At 38.6% G+C, this 27,853-nt stretch overlaps 1 protein-coding gene across 2 annotated transcripts; it reads right to left on the bottom strand.

Moving 5' to 3' along the window:
• Positions 1-805: 805 nt before the first annotated feature.
• LOC124134665 lies at positions 806-27,633 on the bottom strand. Of its 2 annotated transcripts, XM_048382321.1 has the most exons (9): positions 27,149-27,633; positions 13,348-13,479; positions 9,691-9,981; positions 9,015-9,162; positions 6,733-6,882; positions 5,745-6,047; positions 4,558-4,827; positions 3,731-3,856; positions 806-1,789 (listed from the first exon to the last, which is right to left on the bottom strand). In XM_048382321.1, exons 1-9 carry the CDS (start codon positions 27,470-27,472, stop codon positions 1,644-1,646), a joined length of 1,890 nt encoding a protein of 629 aa, XP_048238278.1. In that variant the 5' UTR covers positions 27,473-27,633; the 3' UTR covers positions 806-1,643. The 2 variants fall into 2 exon arrangements, with proteins under 2 accessions (XP_048238278.1, XP_046355564.2); XM_046499608.2 differs by lacking the exon at positions 13,348-13,479 and having other exon boundaries at positions 27,149-27,630.
• Between the last annotated feature and the right edge of the window lie 220 nt (positions 27,634-27,853).

The raw sequence follows: 27,853 nt of genomic DNA, 5'->3' as shown, positions 1-27,853 counted from the left end.
TTTGTTTATCCGACATACTCGTTAATCCGACATAATCATAAGCAACCAACAATGTCGGATTAACGGGACTTGACTTTATTTATCTGATTCTAGCTGAATATTCCCAGCATTCGCAGCTGACAGTTGATATTGGTATAATAATGGAGCAAACCTGAAAAAAGCATTCCCTATTTTCCTTAACTGAAGGGGACCGCCTCCGTGGTCTAGTGGTAGAGCGTCCGCCCGGAGAGCGTCATACCAAAATACGTTAAAAGATGCTACTTGTTGTTACCCTATCTAGCGCCCGGCATCAAGGGGCTAAAACAAGGACTGGTCGGCTCGGAGTCAGTATACTGTGTCTGAGTAGGGTATTCATGTTAAACTGCGGCATGGTATCTGAGTGAGCCACACACACACACACACACACACACACACACACACACACACACACACACACACAAGTGCAATAATCTGTAATCTGGTGGATTTGTTTTCCAAAACATTTCAATATCTGACAAAAGTTTTTCGGCAGAGCTACAAAAACATTGAATGTATGACGAAAGCAAATCCACAGATGATGGAAACAGTTTGAGGTGAAACATTAAATTAAATATCCCATATTCAATCATTTTCATTAATAAATTAGAAGTAAAGATTCAATTTGTAAAGGTCAAATTCAAGACCCTCCCACGGAATCCTGTTATCAATGGGATGACATCAGAGTGGACTCAAACTGCCTGATCGGTAGCACCGTCGTAAGTGATGACAGACTTCTCCTCCTTCACCCCCTCAACACAACAAAATACACAACTACAACATATTGGGACACTGTGCGGTGCACTGAGTGACCGCAGTTTATTCTTCAACATAAATCCACATTATCATCAACATCGTCCGCATCACGAACATCAACAGCATCATGACCATCTACACATCGTGATTCACATGAATATAAACTCGATGCCTCACATTTCCAACGTATATAATAATCACAGGCATCGACGCCCAATCACATGTTCTAATGGCTCGTCAGCGCATATACTCATCAGTGTATATCCCAAATCCATCCTCTCACAACTGGAGTGTTCGAGATTTCAACTATGGATACCAATCCATCTCACAATGTATTATCATGGCTCGCCAACACAACTTGCAAACAACCCATAACATCCCGATCATCATATGGACAGCAGCAGCCACTACACACATAAAAAAAACACGTAACGATTCACCCGATTTGTACTTCAACCGGCATCATACATAACTGAACATGTTTAATATAGCCAGCTCCGCGTGCACTGCACCTCAGAATGAAGTTTCAGCTTCGCGCCTTTACTTGTATACCCATGGGCGGATACAGCTTTTATGAAAAGGGGGGGTGCACAATTAAGATCTATTTATTGTCTTTGGTGGTAATTTCAACAGAAATAAAGATTTTTTTTCGAAATTAAAAGCGGGGTTGCCCCCCTTTGTTGTGCTTTCCGACGTTAGTAGAAAATAATTTCGTTCTAATTCGTCCCTCAAACGAAAGAAATTATATCCAAATTGTATGTGAAGACAGCTTTGTTGACAACATTCGATAGTTATGAGATAGTCGCCATACACACATGCTGCTAATTGATCTCTATGTACATGTAGAATAATACCCGCGACTATCCCGTGTTTTAGCCAACTATTGATAAAGCCTCATCTGTCAGAGGAGGCGGGCGTCTCAAGTAGCCTCTCGCCAGTAGGATGCCGACCCCGGACACGACGAGAATCCCTCCGGCAAAGTACAAGGCTCCATTCTGTGTCCAAAATGTCTCTCTATCTGCAATAGCATAGACATAAACATGAAACTATTTGAGTAGCATATCTACACATATCAACTTTCCGTGAAGGTTATGGAAAATATGAGGGAAGTAAATGAGGAAAAGAAAACATGTGCTGTGATTCTGGAAAAGGAAAGGAAAGGAAACGCTTTATTTGCAACATCGTTTAGGACAACAATGATCAGTGCAAATGGAGATGCCTTGTACATACTTGGATCTTCATAAGTTTACGCCTTGTGCCCCGTGATTCTTTAGAGTGCGATTTTAAAACTGTTTGTGATATTTAATTTTTTTATATTCCTTTTTAAAATCACATTGATCACAAGATAAAATGTCTTCACAAGATGGAACCTGCATGCCAAATCTCAGCTTCAACAGTCAAACAGTACCACAGGAGAAGATAGAAAGTCTTTGAACTGCAAAAGTCAGTGTCGGGTTTACTGGAGATTACAAGGTCGTGTTGCTTTCAAGCAGTCTGTCATGAACAAGAACACCTTTTAACGTGCTGTAGGTCCTAAGCCGACTGCTGAAGCAATGGTTGTTTGGGACTTGACACACTAGTCAAATTGGCAAAATCGGCGGTCCCTCGTCCGTGGACACTTGTAGCCTGCTTGAAATTATTTCTCAAGTTTCTCCTAAATTTAAAAGTGTTGGATGGTGAAACGTTGCCTGTACAATCTTTCTGCCGACATCATCCAGTGGTGCTCGAACCCTTTGTTTTTTAAGTCAAGTTAGGTTTCCATGTCAATGCTCCCCAATGTATGAAGATAATTTGATGATAGGCTAGTGTGTGGTGGGGTCTAACATATGGTTTTCCAAACTTGCACAATTTGCGTTCTTAGGTTCAGAGGAGATGTCGAAATGCCAAACACAAAAAAACGTGGGTACTTGAAAGTCAGTAGTCAAAGCTAGATCAGCCTAATATGCCACGAAACGTATTATATGTTATCCCGAAAACAACATTACTGGAGCATATTAAATTTCATAATCAAACATGCAGTGGATGAAATGTGTCCAAAAATGACATTTTCAATAAAGCCATGGTGAATGCTTTCAGATCGTTGATATACCTGATGCTTAAATTAAGCCCAATTGTCCTTTTTTTGAATTTGCCAAGATGAGGAGAAACCCATATGCATTAAGAAACATATCAGTAAGAAAGGAAGCGCAATTGGAGACCAATGGGATGCCTACTTTTTTGCCTAAATGTCCTTCCCCCAAATATCACCTAGATGTTATCAATAAGAAAGTCTATCATTTCACATACTGTTTCCTTTGTAAACTACAGATGGCACTTGTTTTCATTTTAAACAAATTGCCCTGAAACTTTGAAGATAGTGACGTAACAAAATCTATGGTTAACCCGTTAAGTGACAAATGCCTGATAGATCAAGGAATGATTCCGTTCCTTACGTTTGTCGTGTGTGATAGTGGTGTTTAAGTGAAAAATCAAATATTGTGACATAAGTGTCAGTTGTGACATAAGTGACAGTGAACAATCTGTTGTGAGATTGTAAATGTTGAAACAAATCCTTTGAGTTTTTAAGAACTCACATGATATGATTTGTCGCGAATACTTTCTGTGAATATAAAGAAAGTCATTCCTTGACTTTGTTAAGAATAATGGTTAATTTTTGAGACAGGGATTTGGTGGTACATTTGCTGGAGCCAGCAATAGATCTCCCTCTGTACGGAGACATTATCGTTCCTTGTACAAGGCCTTTTACAACCGAAAACTATCCAGTGAAGACAATCTTAAGGACTAGAAATTTTGAACAAACTTCACTGGACCATTCAGTGAATAGAAGATATATGTTATGTAACAAACAGAAAGAAGATAAATTAGAAAACTTGCTCGTTATTGATGAGATTATTATCACTATGAAATGTATATAACTTTCAAATATAGGTTAACGACAACTATACAGCATCTTTCCTACCGAGAACGACGACACCCAGCATTATACCAACTTCGTCACAGCATCTCAAGACAGGAATGGTCTGTCTGCAGTTGGCAGTGCCCGTAGCATGCAGCATGACCAGCGGCATCATTACGTGAGAGTATGCTGCAAGGTCAAGATTACTATGAGAAATACTTATTGCAATAATGGACGAGCTGTTGCAAAAGACACATTGTATGTTTACTTTTTTAAGCAAGCCAACTGAAAGACGGAGAAAGGTGTGCGTGATTTGTGTTTACGACGTCTTGAACACTACTTATTATATTGCAGCTGATAATGAGTGAAACACAAACTATGCATGTCTTCGATGTTTACCACTGTATTTAAACCCATTAGCACTGGTATGGTGTTGATAAACCTAATTACATAATCTCGGATTCTTGCTAGACTAAGGGAAGCATCTGCTCAGCCTGTCACACCACGATGACGAGGTGAAAACCACCGATCCATGAACACATAACATTTTTATAAACAAATGTTACCCATCAAGTCAGAAAAAATACTAAGTAACTCTGAAAATGGTGACATTAATCGATTGTCCAAGAGGTGCAAGGGTTATATATTGCCATTGCAGTGTACTATTTATCAAAATATTGATCAACTAAGTATTAATTGAAGATTGAAGATGACTCTTATCGTGTGGGCTAATCGACAACATTAGAGATGCTTCCCTTGCAGCCACACTTGACAGGTCTGGTTTGAGAAAACTGATACAAGATTTGAACACATGTCGTTAATGGTTAATGTTAAGAGAAGATCTTGAAATGTTGTTTCTAACATAAATTGATATTTTCAGTGTATCATACCCAATACTATCCCAAGCAAGGCCATATAGACTCCCACAATCCACACGTTCATAGTTACAACCTGATGGATCAAGGTGCCAAGTCCGATCATCAGGACGACCATTCCCAAAGGTGTTGGGCTAGGATTCCGCAGGTTTTCTCTCCAAAACCTGACACCCATTACCAAAATAACCATGTACATTACTTGACTTCCAAAGAGGACAAGGAACAGAAAATATTGTGTTTCTGCAATGGACACAGTTTTGATCAGCGATGGGATGATTGCCAATCCTGGAAAAAATAAATAGTGATAAGTGTAGTGAATAGAAGCAACCAAGTGGTATTGACATCGAAAAAACCCTGCTGAAAGCATATGAAATATTAGATTCAATCCACATTCAATCTCATTACACCAGGCCCCTAATACCTACTGGGTTAACAGAGGGGAAGGTCGGGTCACTTGTCAAATGAGACATACATGATGTATTAACTGTGGTGCCGTCACGGGTAGTACAGAAACTCTACGGAATGACCAATTCACAAGTGTTCACCCAAGTTGCTTAACTTCAGTGGATTGTGACTTTTGCACTATGCATAAGGTCATACGCCACCACTGAAGACTGCGTGGGTGATTTGCAGCAAACATTCCAGCTGTGTTACATCGGTCTGTAAATAATTGAGCCTCCAACAGGCAAACCTTTGAACTAAGGTATGAGCACCTATTACACACACACATTCAGCAATATAACCAAGTCTGACCACTCGATCCTCTCTGGTCGGCTCTTACGGCAATCATGGGCTAATGAGAACTTATGAGGCAGAATAAATCCGTATTTATTCTAGACTATATGTCTTTTATGTCTGAACTACGTGTCCGAAAAAAACCTCTGTATGGTCCTCCATAATATGGAGAATACCCGTGTGAGGTAAAAATTCAAACAGAAACAGATATTCTTTTCATTATAACTGAATACAAATAATTCATTGAACAAACTCAGATAGTTGTTGGAAATATTGTATTTGATCTGGCACATTTATAAAATATTTCATTATCAATCCATCATATATTGTTATTAAAATGTGTGTAGTCGTCAGTGTGTAGCTCCCCTGTTGCTGTTAAAGGAAACATTAAAATTTAATCAGTTGTTGCCAGAAGGTACAACAAAACTTTATCTGACTGAATGGCTTTGAAAAGATGTAAAACTCACCAATAGAGACTGACGTTCTCATTATCAACGTGACATAAAATGAAGAATGTCTCAAAACATTGGTTATATTTCCTGTTCTCTCGTAGTGTGAAAGGAACTTGCAACACAACAGACCAAGCGCAGGCAGTGTCCACAAAGCATACGGAGACTTCAAGGGATCAACTTTATAGCTGATAGTGATGCCGATGATGTTTCCAATGACGCATCCGACGTAACTGATGAAGACAGCGAGAGCAAGGCGGCCAGGGAGGAGGAGGATGGTGCCTACAAATCCAGCTGTACCCAAAAGGCCGTATGCAGTACCTGTAATATATATATGGGTGTTTTTACAAATATTAGCTTAAATGTTATGTTTTGTATTTAAACATGTAGGATCTCTTATAAAGACGAATAAAATATGATACACAATATAACTACTTCATTATTAAAGGAACAATAACGAGGGGAAAGAGGTAACAATATGTATTTACTGCATTCCCGGTGGTTTCCTGCTTGAATGAATGAGTTGGGTTTAACGCCGCTTTGAACAGTATTTCAGTTATACTAGTGCGTGTCAGCTTCATGTGGGAGAACAACTCGAAGTGATGCAGATCGTGGACATTTACTGCTTTGTTGAAACCCATCAACACGGCTATCGCGCAAACAAAGAATCATACTATGGCGAGCACACATTTGATCTGAGGATCCTGGTACAGCTGAGGGACGCAACTATATAGGCCACTATAAGGCTCGTGTGGCTCCTTTTGTCTTACATTCAGCAGGTATTTCATTTTCAAAGTAAACAAATTAGAACTGCTATTAATTGATTTGAATTCTTCTCCCACCTCCGTCTCCACCCCTTAAAGTAAAATAAATAAATACAGCAATACTTTTAACAAAAACAAGACGTAAAGAAATTAGATTATTATCAGACATCCGTTTTTTATGAAATTAACTATACATATCTTAACCGACTGCTGCCTTCCATAACAAAATGTCAAAACCATACCCCCAATGATACTTTCTGGAACAATTAGGGCATCAATTCCAGTTGCCAGTGACACTGTCAGCAGTGTACAAAAACAGATGAGACCGACACTTCCGGCAATGGCCACCTTCCTGAGATCATATTTGATCATAAGCGGCACACAGCAGACAGCTGAAAAAGAATATAAACATCACGAAATGTATGCTTCAGAAATGAGCTAGTGAGTATGATGATGTCTAACGTCGTATCGCAATAGTTCAGTCTTAATACATTGTAATATACATGAAATTACTGCATGCTTGTAAATAATATTGAAGCAGGGTTGGGCGAGAGCATATGGTTTGAGGCCTCATATTCCGGCAAGATGACCGTGAGGTCTTGTACACTTGTCCGACCTTCTTTTTTTGAATGAGCGTATGGTATTTAACGCCGCAGTCACGTTAATGCACTCTTCAAAAAAAGAAACGCATTGGTGTTTTGAGAATTCCAATTAGATTTTCTTTTTCCAGCAATCGTCATAAAGACAATTCTTATGTTTGATTCCCCTTAATCATGTCATGTTTGTTGTGCATTGCGCGCAAACACATCCCAAAATGGTTTTTTTTTAAAACGTTTATCAGCAAAAATGCAAAGGATGCACGGAAATTGCTTTCAGAAAAAGTTTTCAGCACAATGCACGTGCAAAATGTTGGACACAAGAGTAGAGACACTGACTATAAAAGACCATACAAAATTCTTCAGTTCATTACGAATTTTCTGACGTGAACGGAGATCGAAAAATGCCAAGATTAACTGCAGCTTACCGAAATATCGCCATTGGGCGTTTGGAAGCAGGGGAGTCCCAGTCTGCCGTTGCAAGACATTCAACGTTCACCAAAGCACCATTTCTCGACTATGGGATCGATATACCCGCACTAATTCGATATCAAGATCTCAGGGACTGGTGACGCGTTTGGTTCAGCGATGACTCACGTTTTCTTCTTCAACGACGGGATTGAAGACAACATGTATACCGACGTCGACATGAACGTTTTGCGCCGAACTGCGTTCGACAGGTGGAGCGATTTGGTGGCGGAAGTGTCATGGTGTGGGAAGTCATATCCTACTCGGGTAGATCACAGTTAGTGGTTGTCCAGTACAATCTTACAGCAAACCGATACATAGACAAAAAAAATCGTCCTCACCTCCACCCAACTTTGGACCGCCAGATGAAGCTGTTCCAACATGACAACGCTCGGCCCCACACAGCACGTGCAACATTTAATTTCCTTGTTAATGAGAGCATCAATGTCCTTCCATGGCCGTCCAAATCGCATGATCTCAACCCGATTGAACATTTGTGGGACGAACTTGATCGACGCGTCCGTCAACGTCACCACACATTGGCACAACTCGCCAATGCCTTACAGGAGGAATTGCGAAGAGTTCCCCACGAAAAAATCAGACGACTTGTGCAATCTGTGCCAAGGAGGTGTCGAGCAGTGACGGCTGCAAGAGGTTGTGTGACCAGGTACTGACCATGATGCCCCCTTGCAGCTACACATGTTACTGAACTGAATTAATGCTGACAATGACGACAATGCTTTTGTCGATCATTGTGCCTAATTCCATTTGATTGTGTTCACGCATATTCTGTGTAGATACTTTTATATCCGCTTAATAAATATCCTGATTTTTTTAACTGTGCGTTTGTTTTTTTGAAGGCCTGTAAATATATGAGTCTGGATAAGTCATGTATGGCGCCGCAGTTCTCTTAGGCGGAAACTATGCTTGGGGGACTCGAAAACCAGCTTGGCTCTAATTGTGTTTCTAGATTTGTCAGCACTATATACCCATATATGAGCATCACTTCCAGCTCTACCCTATTATCAAGCTGACAACATGTTAAATAACGGAAATACCTTCCAAATCGGTGAAACACTAAACTCACTCAAACAATGCGTTTAAAGGATAGACACCAGACACACACGTTGCCCTTGTGGCTATTGCATCAGGTTCTACAAAGCCATCCGATACATAAATTTACATACAAGTTCAAACCCGCAAATGACCCGAGCCTTTGACTTCGTTAATATATGTCAAAGAGTTAAATAGAGCGACACTTAATATTATCATAGAAGGTAGTGCTATATGTTTTAACGACCTGTTCGATGTTGCCAGATGTTTAAGCTATATAACATGTACGAAATGCATTTGTGTACGTATTTCCGTTTGAAATTGAAAGAAAATGCATTTGTTACATGCTTTCTTCCTCAAGTTGCATTTAACTATTAAAACCAACACATGGTTTGGATATACTGTACCAGCCACTGCAGTGGCCAGTCGAAAACTGACGCTGGCCACTTCCCGGTCAGCTCTTCTTATGCAGAAGACAGAGAAGGCGCCGGCAATGAGGTTTATTATCAGACCGACAATCATGATCCTTCCAGATGCCGCTTCTCTCAGTGACATCTGAAAACGTCGTTTGAGGATTTACAGTGTATGCACTCAAGCGTTAAAATAACCTTGTGTTTGAACATTTTACTGGTTGTTAAAAGTTATGTATGAGGTCGACAAAAAAATAAAACCAAAATACCACCTGCCTCCAAATATTATGTATGTAACACTACCTTACTCGATAACCCCGTACGTTATATCACCATTTAATTATGATGTGTTCCTTATTTACAGTTTCTTAACCACAGATTCGTTTGGTAATCTTCTAACTGATTGCAATATTATTTAGACGCCAAGCATGGATATGGTACACGTTAACCAATGATCATAAGCATGGTGAATTCGAAGCTGCAATCAAGGGTTGCTGTCATGCCTATGGGACACCGAAATATTCTTAAACAGTTACAATTATTACAGTTAGACCGGTACAAGAATTGTCATAACACAATGGAACGGTGGTGTTAGATAATTAAAATAAATGATTTTATTCTGATCCGTGACTTATAACTTTGTGGGTTAAAAATACACCATTTCAACTCTTACCGTACGTGGCTCGTTTATTGCTTCAATGTAGTCATACGCAGGGTTAATGTCAGCAATGCAGTCATAGCCATCATCAGAGTCCGATTTGCTTTCTTCAGTCCCGTGGTGATCGGGAGGAGCTGGGTTGACGTCGTCAGTGGAGTGATATTCAACAGAACCTGGGTTGTCGTGGTCAGTGCTAGCGTAACTACCGGCAGTAGACCTGTCGCCAATGGATTCGTGCTCAGCAGGTTTGTTTACTTGCAGCATCTCTTGTCCTTCAGGAGTAGGGATGGTTTCTTCACCAGATTCCTGATAAATAGGTCTGCATTTAGCCGACATTGTTAGTAATGTCAGAGTAGTATATAGAGGATTCATCACGAGTGTTTTTTTAAGGGGAAATATCAACCGATACTGGTTAACGGGACGAGGTTGATATTTCCCATATTAAAACACATGAGTGATGAATTCTATTTATCATTTTTACATAATTGTTTCCCTTTTATATTTGTATTAACATCAGCAACTTGTCGTAATCTTACGTATAGAACGTGCGCAGTGATACATGTTTTCCATTGTGAACCAAAATAAACAACCTCTTAACTCCTTCATGGCATATTCCTTCGCTGATTATTTCGGATTATTTCAAACAAAATATTTGGACAGAGTTTTGCAGAATAAGTGAAACTTTATTAACAGTAACAACAACGATTCTGTGTAATGTGATTCTATCTCTGGTGTAATTTCGCTTATATACAGCTTTCAAATCAAACCGCTCACTCACTTGAAGAATGTGAAAGGAGAAGGTCAGAGTAGATGCATAAGTCGGTGTCACTATCACTTTCAATGACAATCCGGCGTCTTTTGACCGGAACCGAGCTTGGAGGGTTAATGAGATTAATCGTTATGTTTCCACCAATAATGTTGCCATCAAACTTAGTGTTGACACCACCAGAAACATTTATGATTTGAGACCGCTGACTGTGTTGTCTACTGGCGATTTGGACATTACGCGAGGGGCCGCTGTGCATGACGGGAGTTTCATGAACAAGCTGGGATGTCACAGTGTGGGATGGAGTGTTATTACTTGCTCGTGGAGAGATCACCCGTTTGATAAACATACAGCTGTATTACACATTTTGTAATACCAAAACGCGTGCTTATGTACTGTAGGAACAAGTTTCCTGCACAAATATTGAAAGCTCTCAGCCTCCTTGGCTTATTCAACGACATTGCGTGTGGAGATGATAGATCACTGAGAGGAGCTTATTCACACGCAATAACCCAAGCAACCCCGTTGCTAGGCTGACGTCATATGGCATTGTTTCGCAAATGGATCTTGCAACAAAATTCCACAAATTACGTCATCGGGTATTGTGACGTGATTGTAAACGTTGTGGTACAGGGCCCCGTTCCACAAGGCGATCGTACTGTAGCGCAACGACAGTCGTAAGCCTATGTTAAAGTATGTGAGTTGCGATAACCTTAGCGCTACGGCAACTTTGTGGAACGGACGCCTGAATTCTACAGGTGGACCGTTGTATGGTATTAAATTCATACGTTTTAACTTTAGATGTGTTTAAAGTATTATTCTGTCAAACTCAATTGGATTATGGCGTGGATCGTGTAGCCAGCCAGCCACACACGACAGTATAATTCTAAAAAAAACGTTATACATGGCAAGTTATAAATGAAATCCTAAACTCGCTCCCGTGTAAAACCAATTTTATGAAACTCGTGAATAGTTCATTAATTAAATTATTAAATTAAATTAAATCAACTTAAGCATTTAAATAGCGCTACTTATCCAAATATACACCTTGCTCAAGAGCGCTCAGTCGTATGCTCTTTTGAAGAGGATGGTCTTGAGTTTTGATCTGATGGTGTTGACATCTTCAGATCACTTAACATCAATAGGCAGTGCATTCCATAGAGTTGCACCTGCTTTTCGTAAGGTTCTGTCGCCATTTGTTGTTCTGCTGGTTGGAAGAACAGCAAGCTGTAGTTGGTTTGCAGATCTCATTGTTGGTAAAGGGCAGTGAGTTCCTGGAGGTATACTGGGGATAACCCATGGATCGCTTTGTAGACGAACATGATCAGCTTGAACACGACCCTGAGTCTCACAGGTAGCCAGTGCAGCTCTTTCAGGACGGGTGTAATGTGTTCACGCATTGACTTCCGTGTGATGAGCCTGGCAGCAGTGTTTTGTACACGCTGTAGTCTATCCAGATGATGTTGCTGGATACCATACGGAAGACTATTACAATAGTCAAGTCTTGATGTTACGAATGCATGGACAAGGCACTTGACTGATGCTGTGTCTACATAGCTTGCTATCGGTCTGATTTTCCTTATGTGAAAGTAAGCTGTCTTGCACGTAGTGCTTACATGGTTATCCAGAATGAGTGGTGAGTCAATGATCACGCCTAGATTTCGGGCACAAGAGTTTTGCTCAACCGTACAGTCCCCAATTTTCAAACCCGGGACTCGTACTTTGGACTGCATCTGTTAAGAGCTTATAATCAAGAGCTCAGTTTTGTCATCATTAAGTTTGAGAAAGTTGCTTCTCATCCAGCGTCTGATGTCATCTATGCAGCTTGAGATTGCTTTAAAGGCAATGCTGACTGATGATGTAGTCAACGGTCTGAATCCCAGATACAATTGTGTATCATCAGCATATAAATGGAAGCTTAGATTGTGAGATCTCGCTATATCTCCTACTGGTAGGGTGTAGATTGTAAAAAGTATTAGGCGAAGGACAGAGCCTTGAGGCACTCCAAACTTTAGTTCATACTTCTTTGATCTTACTCCATTTATGATGACTGATTGATAGAGTCCTGAGAGATATGAAGCAATCGCTCGTCAGATATCAGAACTATTCACTCGTTTCATAACATTGGTATTACACGGGAACTCGTTTAGTATTCTATATTTTCGCGAAATAATGTTGGATATTTGCTTGTGCTGGTCAGGATTAATATGGCAGTAATTGTTTACAGAATGGATGTTTTTGTGACTAGTTATCTGCATTTGATTTGGCGGGACTTTATTGTCATCCTACTTTTCCACAAGGTGTTTGCGCGCAGAATGATTAGTGAGTCGTTTCGATGTTTGGAGACTGGCGGCATCGCACATGTTTTTCATGAGAGGAAAGTTTGTTTTCCCCAATACGACAGTGGATAAACCACTGATCGCCTGGTTTAGGCTTGCCTAAAGTGTGTGTGCCGATGTAAAAGGGATCTTCATCTCGACAGAAGTTGAGTGGACGCGTGGAGGCATACTTATACACCTGCACAGGGCACCGAGATCAGCAACATTTGACCACATTTGGGGCCTTAGGTCACGACAATCACGAGGATTCTCACCAGACCTATTCTTTCCTTGTCTCAAGGACAGTTCAAGATATTCTTGACCGTCTTCATCAACATGCAAGGTGATGTCCCCCCAACACATGTTGTACTGAGCACTGAAACCTGTTTTGAACACTAATGAAAAACTTGCAGGGAAGTGTGTCTAGTTCGTTTGGAGGTATTTCAAGCATTTGGCGAATTTCATTTTGGACTTTTAGAAAGTTATCAAACAGTTTCAAATCGTACAAAGTTTTCTTGGCTGTGTTTTTGTTTTGATTGTCTGGAATCACACAATCGATCATGCCATCCTAAACAACCACAAATCTACCTTGGACATCTTTAGACTTTGTGTTTGTCGTCTGCTTCGCCGTGCTCGACGATGGTGTTTCGATGACGAAGCGTTGGTCACAGGGAATTTTTGATAATCTGCCTTCATCACCGTCAAAATCAAACCGGTAACCTGTAATATCCATTTGTCAACACGGATATTATTGTAGCACTTTCCCTTTGATCTATTAAAACATTGTCTCCAACATCAAAGGTACCCATATTTTTTGTAAACACCTACTCACGTGCGACGGCGAAAAACGTCCCACTTCCTGTCATCTAATGTGCATATCTAATTGGCATACTTATATCATTGGGGTATGACATACATGTTTTTATGTCATAAGCTTATGTCATGGATAAATGCTTTAGTTAAATGATAAATACTTTTTAAAGCTGACCTCACAAAATATAGTCTGTACACAGTGATGTGTTTGGAAATAAGCCGGAAGTTTTAAGTTGCATTCTCATGTGATCGTTCGATTGTTCAGTAGTTTCCTCATTTTGGGGAATATGTACCCGGATGCTACCTTGAACCTCTGTATTTAAAAAATGAACTTGAAACAGCTCTTTAAACAGGACAAATGACACATTCCCTAGATCAAAGAGATAATTCAAACATATCAAACCCGTACAGCTAAGCAACCGTTTTCCCTTCGTTTCCGTTGACATGATTCATGGCCTTACGTGTTACAGGAAGATCATGTTTGCAATGACGGGCAACTATTTATTGTGATGGGTCAATTACTGAATAGACCAAATGCATATTGATATAATTCGGATCGAATATCCTTACGAACCAAAGCTCAACTTTCGAGTTGCCTCGCACATACGTTTTATGTCAATGTACATGTATATAAATCAAAGTGCCTGCCGTTAGACATGTTAGAAGTGCCACAAAATGTATAGCCTAATTTGAAAAACCGACGTCAGCATAGCAACAACGTTGCTGGGTTTGAATATGTATAAGCACTCATGCTACCGCTAAACAAAGATCTGAGGACATCCCATTACGGGTGCAATACACTGGCTGAAACCTGGTTGAATATTTACGTGTTTGTTTTACCGACAGCCAAACGTTGGGCCAACGATATTTCGCCAACATTGGACCGCCGGTCAACAAAAAAACGTTGGCATAACATTGATAGACAGTCGGAACAATACTCACTTAGAAAATGTAACTTATTGTGTACACGTCTTGTGTTGAGGTGAAATATTGACACAGATTTCTCGTGTTGGTCATTTTCACGGTTCAGTGGGCACGGGTAGAGCTCAAGGTAAACGGCAAGCTGCAGATAAAAAAGCACAGAACGGAACTTTATTTACGCTCAGGCCGGGATCCTCGGCATATGAGGTACACATTTGCAAACATTAAATACATCAGATGGCGGGATGGTTTACATGGAAGATTTTACAGTTTGCATAATGACATGACAGAATGTTTCTCAATAACATTTATTTTTTTACAATTAAAAAGTGCTTTAAATTTAAACATTTTTGGGTATTTAGCATATGAAATTGGAACATATATTTTCCGTTGGGGTTTAAAAAAAGGACAAACGAAAATATAATGGAATTCATCACCAACATCGCTCATGTCGCAGAGTTTACACGTTCGTTCACTGGCAAGGATTGTGTGCCACCTACCTAGTTCATTAGGTAAATGGTGGCATGAGGTTCTAAACAGAAGGAATTTTACAGCCAACGATAACTAATTGAATACTTTTCAAGGACGAGTTCAGTTTTAAATATGCGATATGTGATACCTTTAGAAGAATCTGTAATCTCTGCATTCCATGTTTGAGTTGCTATATCAGATAATCTTAACGAAATGATAGATTGAAGGACATTATGAGGAGCTGCTTGTTGGCTTAACCAGTAGAAACTGAAGCCCGTTTCATTTAAAATACTTTCCAAACATTGTATCCATTTATGACAGCTATTGTTTGTACAGACTTCATCATATTTCATTATCACATTTGATACAGAATTCTTGATAACTTTTGTTCTTTGCCAGATATGACCTTAGCCCGAAAACATACCATTCGACATTTGATAAAATTACTTAAAGGTTCTCTTCCAAGTTCTCCATACAACATGTATACAGGTGTACTTTTCTTAATGGGAAGCAATTTACGTAGAAAGTTAAGGTGAACAGATATTCAATTTGTTTACAATTTTCAAAACCCCAGATTTCACAACCATATAATAGAATTGGTTTCACCATAGCATCGAAGAGATATAATTGACATTAATGGATAGATTAAATGCATTACTTTTACGTAATACAAAGTACATAGCCTTATTGGCAGATTCACAATTTGCTTTTATAGAAGTTTTGAAAGGGTTTTTATTTGTAAAGTGACTTCCAAGATATTTATAAAGAGTGACATATGCGATTGGTGAGCCATTTAATAGTAAATATTTACTCTTGTCTCTTTTTGTACCACCAAAAACTATAATTTTTGTTTTACTAGTATTGACAATAGCAATAAAATAATGTTCGTATAACCTGCTTGTGTTTTTAAAATACAGAGACATAGAATGAATGTACATACTTTCCATTCGGAGATTAGAATAACATCCATTGTGTGTAATTCGTTCAAAAGCGTTTTTGATCGAATTTCCTTTACGAATAGTTGTTGGTTGTTTTGTTGCTTAACCCCCTCACTCAGCAATAGTCCAGCTATATGACGGCGGTCCGTAAATAATCGAGTCTGGACCAGACAACCCAGTGATTGATATCATGAGCATCGATTCACACAACTGGGATCGATGACATGCATCAACCAGTGTGAGACCATCCGATCTCGTTAGTCGCCTTTTACGGCAAGCATGAGTTGCTGAAGACCTATTCTACCCCAGCTCTTCACGGGTCCTTTACAAATAGACTAATGATAGAATTGTAGCTAGCTTTGCTAGTATAGGTTCGCGATTTAACATGAGAAACCCTAATCGCCACACGATGTTGTACAATGTCATTACCCATATGGCAGATTCATTTTTGAAGTAGGCGCTTTTTGTGTGGCGACATACCTGATTGGTGGTATATTTGGAATGTGAACTTGTATACACAAGGGTATATAAAATGTATGATTCAAATATGAGTTAGTCAGTGAACAGCTTTGGGCTTTAAATATCATACACAGTAGAATTTTAACCATTTACTCTAATTTAGCACAAATGACTTGTCAGTTGTATTTTGATAAGGTCTGATTCATATTCAATGACATGAGTTGCTCCCTCTGGCTGTTCACATACGTGAATCCTGACTTCATATGTCCATGTTGCGTGGATCTTCTTCTTTGTTTTCGAGTCTTGAGCTTTCTTAAATAATTTGCTTCTGTAATGTGTCAGGTCCTCAGACAGATTGTTTCGTATGTTTCAGTATATTTCGATTTCTCACGACCTTATTTCTGTCCCAGTAACTAACAAATTTTACAATTATCTGCCTCTTGGTCACTGATTTCTTTTTTCCCACCCGATGGCATCTGTGGATGTCACTTATGCTGATATTGGGATGGAGGTATTTCAAAAGGTCCATGACGACGTCCTCGACATTTTCATCGCGGTTCTCCTCAACACCACTTATCCTGATTGAGTTTCTCCGGCTGTATTGCACGAGATCGTCAGTTCTCTTGGTCAGCTCCTGGCGAATACTTTGTATGTCCATGCTTGCCGTAAAAGCGGCTATGCTTGTCGGAAAAGGCGATTAACTGGATCGGGTGCTCAGGCTCGCTGACTTGCTTGATGCATGTCATCAGCGTGGATCGATGCTCATGATATCAATCACTGGATTGTCTGGTCCAGACTCGATTATTTACAGACCGCCGTCACATAGCTGGAATATTGCTGAGTGCGGCGTTAAACAACAAACCAACCAACCAACCAACTTAAGCTGGTGAGTTAGCGATATATTTATATAAGAGTGTTACCTTGTGAAAAAGGAACAGGGCACATATACGTACATTGACAATTCTTGCAGTTCTGTTCTGTTGGAGAAAGGTACTTGGAAATATCCTACCTTATGTATTTCTTCAGGGTTCTCACTTATGAAATAATGTGTTATAAGTCTGGCAGGACTTTCCATGTCTGTTGCAGTATGCTCAGTTGTGTGACAGTGACGCTCATGCATGTCCCAGTCAATTTGATGTACAAAAAAATCAAAATAAATGCAGATCATCACCAGCTTTGGATCTGACATCCTTGATCATTTGATGGGTTTCTGAATATCCAGTCAGTATAGGTCTTTATCATGTTCAATGTATCTCAGCCTTCTTGGTGGAGTGAAATGAAATGTCCCTGTATACATGATAACCCTCATCTTCTCGAGGCAAGTGAGTTAACTGACTATAAAAGTCCATTTTCCACCCTTGCCGAACTTTCCTATCACAATCAATCAATTTGAGTTGTGCCAATATGGACTGACTTCTCTCTAAGACCACGTCCATTTAGGTTAGTCATATTATGAACTTGGTGATTATCATAATGTTAAGTTCATTGTTTGCAATAAACATGAAAAATAAATGTAATCTTACAGCTTTAGTTTAGTTTTCTTGGGTACAAAATCACCAAGTACTTTGGGTACAATTTGGTTTGGGTACAAAATCACATAGGCCCTACATTCATCAAGTTGACGTGTACCTACTTTTATCCGTTCTGAAGATTGGGGAGGGGGACTAAACGTTTTAAAAACGACCCTTAATATTCTAAATATGCCAATATACTTCCTGCAATGACAGACCAATAACAATATTATGTTGTTATTATTATGGCATATCAATATGTTATATCACTCTCCGCTGACGTCGTTTTCAGAAAACAGTTTTCAAATCATCGAGCGTGGAATCCCTTATGGTTTCAGATTTAGACTCACAAATTTGATGTTACGTAACGGCGGCAATCACGAATAAATATGAAACAAATACGAGTGAAGACTGCTATTAATGTCCATACGTAGCAAACATTTGACGAAAAATAGTAAATTATGGATTTTCTTTTGAATTTGAATCTATTTCGGATTTTTTTTATGAGATTTTACCACCTTTTTCTTCGATGTGTGTCATGTGGTACGTGCTTTCGATTTCAGAAATGATAGCGAAAATTGCAAGGGTTTTGAATATTTTCCGTAAACTGCATTATGTTGCTATTGAATGGTTTACCTAGAATGTATATCATTTCAGATTTTGCGTATCATCCAATATTTGTCATTATTGGCAGTGTTTGTTGACTTTGTTCAACTAAACCAATCGAATAACCGACGCTGACAAAATGGCGGCAGGAGTCACACGCATGTGAGCGAGCTCGCATTCGTGTGTGGATATTTTTTGCAAATACCTCTACATTCAGCATGGAATGACATTATCAAGCGTACAGCTGAAGTAACTACTATTTGCAAATTATATTTAACAGTTTGGGTTACTATTTGGACCCGCTCCACAAAGAAAAATACCAACTCATAACAGAGGAAACAGGAGAGGGGCCAAATCAAAGTCTTCACATCAAAGAAGCAGCAGTGAGAAGAGAAAACCATCTGGTTCTCCTCAGGACTCCCTACCATCAAAAATACTTGTCCAATAGACAATGCCTGAAGTATATTACATTTTCAACTAGTACACCTGATGTACGGGACACCACGCTGAACCCCCGATGATCACTGCAGGATCCCCGAGGAACGCCACCTGACCCCAACACGATGAAGACTCAACAATAACAATACCAGGTACGAAAGATCAACCCTATCCGTCAGCACTATTTGACTTTTTCAAAGATGCATCGATAGATGGGATAACCACTAAATTGGTTATTGCTCTTATGTTTCCTCGGGTTCATGATACATTCCGACAGTATTTCATGCTTGTTGCCGAAGAAATTGTCAGTGACATTGTCAAAGAAATTGTTGCACCGCTACGGCAGGACATACAAAGTTTTGTTTGTTTGTTTGTTCTTTAACGCCGCACTCAGCAATATTCAAGTTATATGACGGCGGTCTGTTAATAATCGAGTCTGGACCAGACAATCCAGTGATTGATATCATGAGCATCGATCCACGCTGATGACATGCATCAAGCAAGTCAGCGAGCCTGACCACCCGATCCAGTTAATCGCCTTTTCCGACAAGCATAGCCGCTTTTACGGCAAGCATGGACATACAAAGTATTCGCCAGGAGCTGACCAAGAGAACTGACGATCTCGTGCAATACAGCCGGAGAAACTCAATCAGGATAAGTGGTGTTGAGGAGAACCGCGATGAAAATGTCGAGGACGTCGTCATGGACCTTTTGAAATACCTCCATCCCAATATCAGCATAAGTGACATCGACAGATGCCATCGGGTGGGAAAGAAGAAATCAGTGACCAAGAGGCAGATAATTGTAAAATTTGTTAGTTACTGGGACAGAAATAAGGTCGTGAGAAATTGAAATATACTGAAACATACGAAACAATCTGTCTGAGGACCTGACACATTACAGAAGCAAATTATTTAAGAAAGCTCAAGACTTGAAAACACAGAAGAAGATCCACGCAACATGGACATATGAAGTCAGGATTCACGTATGTGAACAGCCAGAGGGAGCAACTCATGTCATTGAATATGAATCAGACCTTATCAAAATACAACTGACAAGTCATTTGTGCTAAATTAGAGTAAATGGTTAAAATTCTACTGTGTATGATATTTAAAGCCCAAAGCTGTTCATTGACTAACTCATATTTGAATCATACATTTTATATACCCTTGTATATACAAGTCACATTCCAAATATACCACCAATCAGGTATGTCGCCACACAAAAAGCGCCTACTTCAAAAATGAATCTGCCATATGGGTAATGACATTGTACAACATCGTGTGGCGATTGGGGTTTCTCATGTTAAATCGCGAACCTATACTAGCAAAGCTAGCTACAATTCTATCATTAGTCTATTAGTAAAGGACCCGTGAAGAGCTGGGGTAGAATAGGTCTTCAGCAACTCATGCTTGCCGTAAAAGGCGACTAACGAGATCGGGTGGGCTCACACTGGTTGATGCATGTCATCGATCCCAGTTGTGTGAATCGATGCTCATGATATCAATCACTGGGTTGTCTGGTCCAGACTCGATTATTTACGGACCGCCGTCATATAGCTGGACTATTGCTGAGTGTGGCGTTAAACAACAAAACAACCAACAACTATTCGTAAAGGAAATTCGATCAAAAACGCTTTTGAACGAATTACACACAATGGATGTTATACTAATCTCCGAATGGAAAGTATGTACATTCATTCTATGTCTCTGTATTTTAAAAACACAAGCAGGTTATACGAACATTATTTTATTGCTATTGTCAATACTCGTAAAACAAAAATTATAGTTTTTGGTGGTACAAAAAGAGACAAGAGTAAACATTTACTAATAAATGGCTGACCAATCGCATATGTCACTCTTTATAAATATCTTGGAAGTCACTATACAAATAAAACTCTTTCAAAACTTCTATAAAAGCAAATTGTGAATCTGCCAATAAGGCTATGTACTTTGTATTACGTAAAAGTAATGCATTTAATCTATGTATTAATGCCAATTACATCTCTTCGATGCTATGGTGAAACCAATTCTATTATATGGTTGTGAAATCTGGGGTTTTGAAAATTGTAAACAAATTGAATATCTGTTCACCTTAACTTTCTACGTAAATTGCTTCCCATTAAGAAAAGTACACCTTTATACATGTTGTATGGAGAACTTGGAAGAGTACCTTTAAGTAATTTTATCAAATGTCGAATGGTATGTTTTCGGGCTAAGGTCATATCTGGCAAAGAACAAAAGTTATCAAGAATTCTGTATCAAATGTGATGATGAAATATGATGAAGTCTGTACAAACAATAGCTGTCATAAATGGATACAATGTTTGGAAAGTATTTTCAATGAAACGGGCTTCAGTTTCTACTGGTTAAGCCAACAAGCAGCTCCTCAGAATGTCCTTCAATCTATCATTTCGTTAAGATTATCTGATATAGCAACTCAAACATGGAATGCAGAGATTACATATTCTTCTAAAGGTATCACATATCGCATATTTAAAACTGAACTCGTCCTTGAAAAGTATTCAATTAATTATCGTTGGCTGTAAAATTCCTTCTGTTTAGAACCTCATGCCACCATTTACCTATTGAACTAGGTAGGTGGCACAAAATTCTTGCAGGTGAACGAACGTGTAAACTCTGCGACATGAGCGATGTTGGTGATGAATTCAATTATATTTTCGTTTGTCTTTTTTTTAAACCCCAACGGAAAATATATGTTCCAATTTCATATGCTAAAAACCCAAATATGTTTAAATTTAAAGCACTTTTTAATTGTAAAAAAATAAAGGTTATTAAGAAACTCTGTACATTCTGTAATGTCATTATGCAAACTGTAAAATCTTCCATGTAAACCATCCCGCCATCTGATGTATTTAATGTTTGCAAATGTGTACCTCATATGCCGAGGATCCCGGCCTGAGCGTAAATAAAGTTCCGTTCTGTGCTTTTTTTATCTGCAGCTTGCCGAGGACCTGGAGCTCTACCCGTGCCCACTGAACCGTGAAAATGACCAACACGAGAAATCTGTGTCAATATTTCACCTCAACACAAGAAGTGTACACAATAAGTTACATTTTCTAAGTGAGTATTGTTCCGACTGCCACGTCGTTTGTTTCACTGAAACTCATTTAGATGATACAGTCAATAATGATGTCTTACGATGGCAAAACTACCACGACCCGATAAGAAAAGATAGAAATGCATTTGGGGGAGGGGTCATAGTCTATGTATATGAAACGTTAGCATATAACAGATTGAATGTGTTAGAAAATGTCCTTGATGAAACTATATGGATACATATATTTCTACCACAAAAGTCCTTAATTCTGTGTGTTGTGTACAGACCAAAGTATAATAAAATCGCCTAGACGACAGTATTGATAATGCGTTCGACATTACATATATTTAGTGATTGTCGAAGATATTAATGAAAATCTTTTGTCTGCGAGAAAACTTCATGTAAATGATTTCTTAGACAGAAAAAAAATACGTATTGTGATAAATGAACCTACTCGGATTTCTAAAATAACGAGTACTTTACTAGATCCGATAATTGTAAGTGAATATGTTTCTGTGGTTGGTTCTGGAGTGATTGATTTTCATAATGAGATTAGTGATCATAGGGGCACGTATATATCAGTGAAAACCCATTTATCAACCAAATCTTCATTAACTAGAGATATATGGTGTTATGGAAGAGGTGAATATGATAAATTAAACAACCTTATTCAATCAACTGATTGGATTGACCTTTTTAACACATTTTAAGATATAGATGAATGTATTGAATGTTTTTACTCAAAATTTAATAATTATATAAAAATGTGTGTACCGTCTAAAAAGGTTATGATTTAACCAAATGATTAACCGTGGTTCAATTTCGAATTACGGAAGGCAATAAGGAAAAGAAACAGGTTACTTAAGATTTCAAGGAAACCAAGTCCAGGACTGAAACTGCTAGTGATGATGAGACTACGATGCTCTTGTCGACAAGTGACGCTCTCTTAAGATTCGAACTTGAATTTATAGTCCACATTTACCGCCAAAGAAATGTAGTCATACCCGCTGTATCTATTCGTGTGATGATGGAGTGGGTGGTGTGTATTTTTCGTATATGGATAGTTTAGGAACACGTGCTTACAGGACATGTTCTCCAGTATCGTGTACATCTTGCTATAGATATTCTATGAAGTTTTCCCTACACTTTTAGTGATGTACATTTTTAAAAATTCGGCAGTTTTTCAATTTCGATAAATCTAAGTTTTGGTGTTTCAGAAAAACGTAACCCCTCTGAACATGATAAAGCTCTGTTAATCATTTCATTGTAAGCTGTTCAGATTCACTATTCAGATTTGAAATAATCCTTTAAATATCCATTTGCACATGCTCATGCACTGATATTTTCACCTCTCGAAGAATTGATACATTACTAATTTCAAATACTTTCAAAAATGAAGAATGATAGTAATATGTCCACCATTATCCCTGCTATATGTTACTTATTACTTTATTACTTTATTTGTACTATGATCAAAGTTTTTTCATTAACTTCTTTTACATTCTCGAAATCCATCTTTAAAACGAACGATGGTCCATACACTCAGTGCATAGATCGGTACACCATACCTTTCTTTTATGCAATCAGCTCAATCTCAGAAAGTCTTTTACGGTATTTTTTTTTTATGCGTACCCACGCTTACCCATTCACCCCTACCTCACCAGTGCAAAAATGTCTCCTATCCCTTAAAACCTTTTTATTTCAAAGGATAAAAAAAAGTTTTGTACTCGTAGAGACATCGCAGATGTAGCAAGATTACGTTCTCAATCTTGTTAGTTAAATCTTTAATTTCCTACCTACTTATCGAGTCAAGAAACGAGCACACTAAGAAATGGTCAAGATTTCCAACTATGTGAATCGAGACGGGAGACATTTCCATTTTCATTTTATCCAAGTTTGTCATAGCAGAAATTCCAATACCAGATTCTTCCGATTCACCCCTACGAACAGTAACTGATTCATTGGTTAAACTGACATACAATCCGAGTAGATTGAGTTTAATTTCCCGAAAATTGTATTCACCTTATCTGACCAACACTTTTTATCGTGATTGACAGTAGATACGTCTTAAAAAACACTGTCCATCGCGACTTCCTTCACTCGACAGGACGAGTTCGAGCAGGTGTCACTGATTCACCTCAATGCTTACACAGATGACGAAGTGAACAAAGTTCCCACGCTGGTCCCATTCATTCATTCATTCATACATCCATTCGTGAAACGAGAGTACGCTTCCTTCTGGAATGTGTGTGACATATCAATTCAACTCACGTGTAGTTGGGATTTATCACCAAGTGCGAGTGAAAAGAGTAAGAGCAAGCTTTATACGACAGTTCTACAGCAGGTTTCAATGTGATGTATACACAGACATGTGGGATGTCTAGTTTCAGCTAGAACGTTGACACACCAAGTCCGTACAGTACATATGACTTACGTACAGAGATCCCCTTCCATCCCCACTGCCGGCCAGAGACGTAAACGAAGCAAACTCAAACTATCATGGATATTTATTTTACCCTTCTGAATTTGAGGTATCTCTCACACACACACACACACACACACACACACACACACACACACACACACACACCAGCAAAGATGAATTTGGGAAATACCTATGAACGAAACTGGCCACAGCATGGATCGTTCCTGGACAAATGGGTTTCCAGAATTAAAATAATGTTATGAACCTACATAATATATTTCATCTTTGGATTAACAATATAATGCTTATTGAATATAGTTCAGGTTATAACTTTGTTATAATGTGGAACATTTTTGTTTTCGCTGCAGTAGCAAAAGGATACAACAGCATTTCAGGAACTACACATGGAAATGTTAGGTTATTGATGACTACACCAAATACACCAGGGGCTGTGAATGATGCAAACGTAAGTGCAGAAACTGTTGTTAAAAACCATGAGCTACTTGATCAAGTATCTTTTGGTGGTTTTGTGGCTTTAAATTTATGCTTAGAATTGGATTGGTATCTGCACTCAGCCACTGACAGTAGAGTGGGTTGGGGTGTTCCTGGTGTACCACTTTTTGTATTCAATGTGATGCATGATACTGTTATATATATATATTAAATACCTGCTTTAGATTTTTTCAGAATTTGTTTTATGTTTCAGAAAAGTTGATCAAGGCAAAACCAAAGAAAGAAGATTCTGACAAGCAATAATTAAGAAAGTTGTAAAAGTTTTCTAAAAATATTAAAATCTCCACAGAAATGAGTCTTGAAGTTCTTTGTTAATTAAATGTTGAAGACATGGCATGGATTACCATGTCCGTCATTGGTATTGTGTTTTTTGCAGTTCATGCCTGGGGGATGTACTGCCCCCGACTATTTGTATCTTGTTAACAGTGACTGGGTGTTCTACGTATTGAACATTGGCAGCAAAACACTGAGCTTTACCAACACTCTGGTTCGTTTTCAAAACATTTTAGAAACGTTAAAACCAAATGTTCACAGAAAACTTTCCTTAAACGTTTCCGGAACAATACAAATTCACGTGAATAAAACGTTTCTAAAAGCATTTTGGAATATTTTACAGAAACATTTTAGAAACGATATAATCAAATGTTCACAGAATTTGTTTTGAAACGTTTCTAGAACCAGACAAAATCACATGAATAAAAAAACGTTTTCAAAAGCATTTCTGCAATATTTTACAAAAACATTCTTGAAACGTTATAACCAAATGTTTCCGGAAAATGTTTCTAAAACCATACAAAATCACGTGAAGAAACCTTTTTTTTAAATTTCCGGAACGTTTCGTAAAATGTTTTACGGATGTTTTTACAACAGTTTCGTGTTAGCTGGGTGGATTGGTTACCCGTGATCTATAAAGATTTCGACAAAGGGCGCATGTTAATTAATATCTTCAACCTAAACAAACAGACAAAAAGAACGGCGGAAGCTCATTGGATGTCGTCATTTGGAAATACCCCTAATGGTTATAGTTTAATAATATATATATAAAAAAACATCCCTGCAGTGAAAGCATTTTCGGATTTCGGATTGCGTGAATAATAGATTACTACTCCCTTGTTGCCATCCACGTTTTCTGGTATACTCTACACTTGAGTATTTGTCGTCATTCACTTGCTGCTCAGTTAATGAATTTATTACAGGTATAATTAGTGATAAAGGTTCCCATTTGGCATTTCTGGTGTCTGGGGTAATTATTCAATCTAAATCCAGGTTTGAAGTGAGGTGAAATGTGTTTTATGTAATATGAACGTGGCAGCCCAGCAAGAGATTAATGATCAGTTAATTTACTTTTTTGTAAATCAACGTATCATTCCAAGCCATCAAAGGATTAACAGAAAATCGTAGATTGATTAATCACTGTTATCATGCACAGTGGATATGTCAAAAGTAGGTGTTTACATGTCTAGGTTTACTAAAGCAAAGGGAATACTTTCATAGCATGGCGTGAAGTGCCGATGTAAAAAGGACATGCTTTGTTCAAAGGGTTAACCGATAATATTTTGATTGATTGCTCATTGTTATCTAACTCAATGTATTTTTTAAGAACCGTGGACATTATGAAAATAGTTGTCACGCGGGCTTTCTCAGCTGACCTTGAAGACATGCCCCGATATGAAACACCTGAAATTTTGGTAGGATGTAATAATGATAATGCATTTTTGCTGGAGCATAATCATATGCATAATCATTCTTGTTCCCCTACGTCTTGGTTGGGAATCGATGCGCGATAGACACTGGTTTCACAAGTCGTTTCCTTTGTTAGCGTGTATATGATACAGGCAATGTGCAAAATGTGAATCACTTGGGCAATTTATAAATGTCTAAAGCAACAAAACCCTTTCCCTAATCAGAAGAAATCTCTGCTAAAAGGAGAGGTCATGGAGCGATTCTGACGATACCGCCGGCATGTGTTTATTAATCACCGTTAAATAGTGATGATACCAGGCGTTCGCGAAAAGATCCGCTTATCCTATCCCACCACTGGCACCCGTCACAAACACATGCAAAGGCAATTCAAGTGTTCCAAATTTAATTTCCTGCCATTGAATACTCAATGAAACCCACAAATCTAAAAGTGCATGACGTTGATCTGCCACATGAACCGAAACAAATACACAGTCAATCCTTAAATAAACTTTGGAACCTGTGCCATAAAAACATACAATTTCAACTCTTACCGTACGTGGCTCGTTTATTGCTTCAAGGTAATCATACGCAGGGTTGGTGTCAGAAATGCATTCATAGTCATCATCAGCTTTCGACTCGCGTTCTTCTGTCAGCTGTTGATAGGCAGAGGCTGGGTTGACGTCGTCAATGTAGTGATATTCAACAGACGCAGGATTGTCGTGGTCAGTGCGAGCATAACTATCGGTAGTAGATTTAGTTTCGTCAATGGATTCGTGCTCAGTATGACTGTTTTCATCCAGGATATCTTGTCCATCGGGAGTACAGAAGATTTCACAGGATTCATGATGAGAAGTTGGTCTGAATTCAGACGACATTGTTGGTAACGTCAGAGTAATATATGTTCTTTGTAGCCAGACCGTATGTTGATCACCTCACTTGCAGGCAATGAACGACAAAATGACATCATTACACCACGGTGTGTTTCGAGGACGTTTCATTGTGGCGTTTTTAGTTGAATATTCATATGAATAGTTACTTTTCGCTGTCGAAAATGTACCCGGACGTATTTCATGTGTATTCATTCCAGTTTCGTTTTTGTTCATTTTAAGGAAATATTTAAGTCAATGTAACCCTATTTAAGTGAGTCAACTTTTCGCCCACCTGCAAATTTGAAAAGATTTTTCAGGGAAAGGATATTGAATAATTACTTTGTCTTGTATACTTGGCAAAATTGAATGTTAAAGAATCTCAACCCC

The sequence above is a fragment of the Haliotis rufescens genome, unplaced genomic scaffold (genome assembly GCF_023055435.1).
Source record: "Haliotis rufescens isolate VD_foot unplaced genomic scaffold, xgHalRufe1.0.p SCAF_4, whole genome shotgun sequence".
Taxonomy (NCBI): Eukaryota; Metazoa; Mollusca; class Gastropoda; order Lepetellida; family Haliotidae; genus Haliotis; species Haliotis rufescens.
This window is presented reverse-complemented; position numbering and strand designations above follow the sequence as displayed.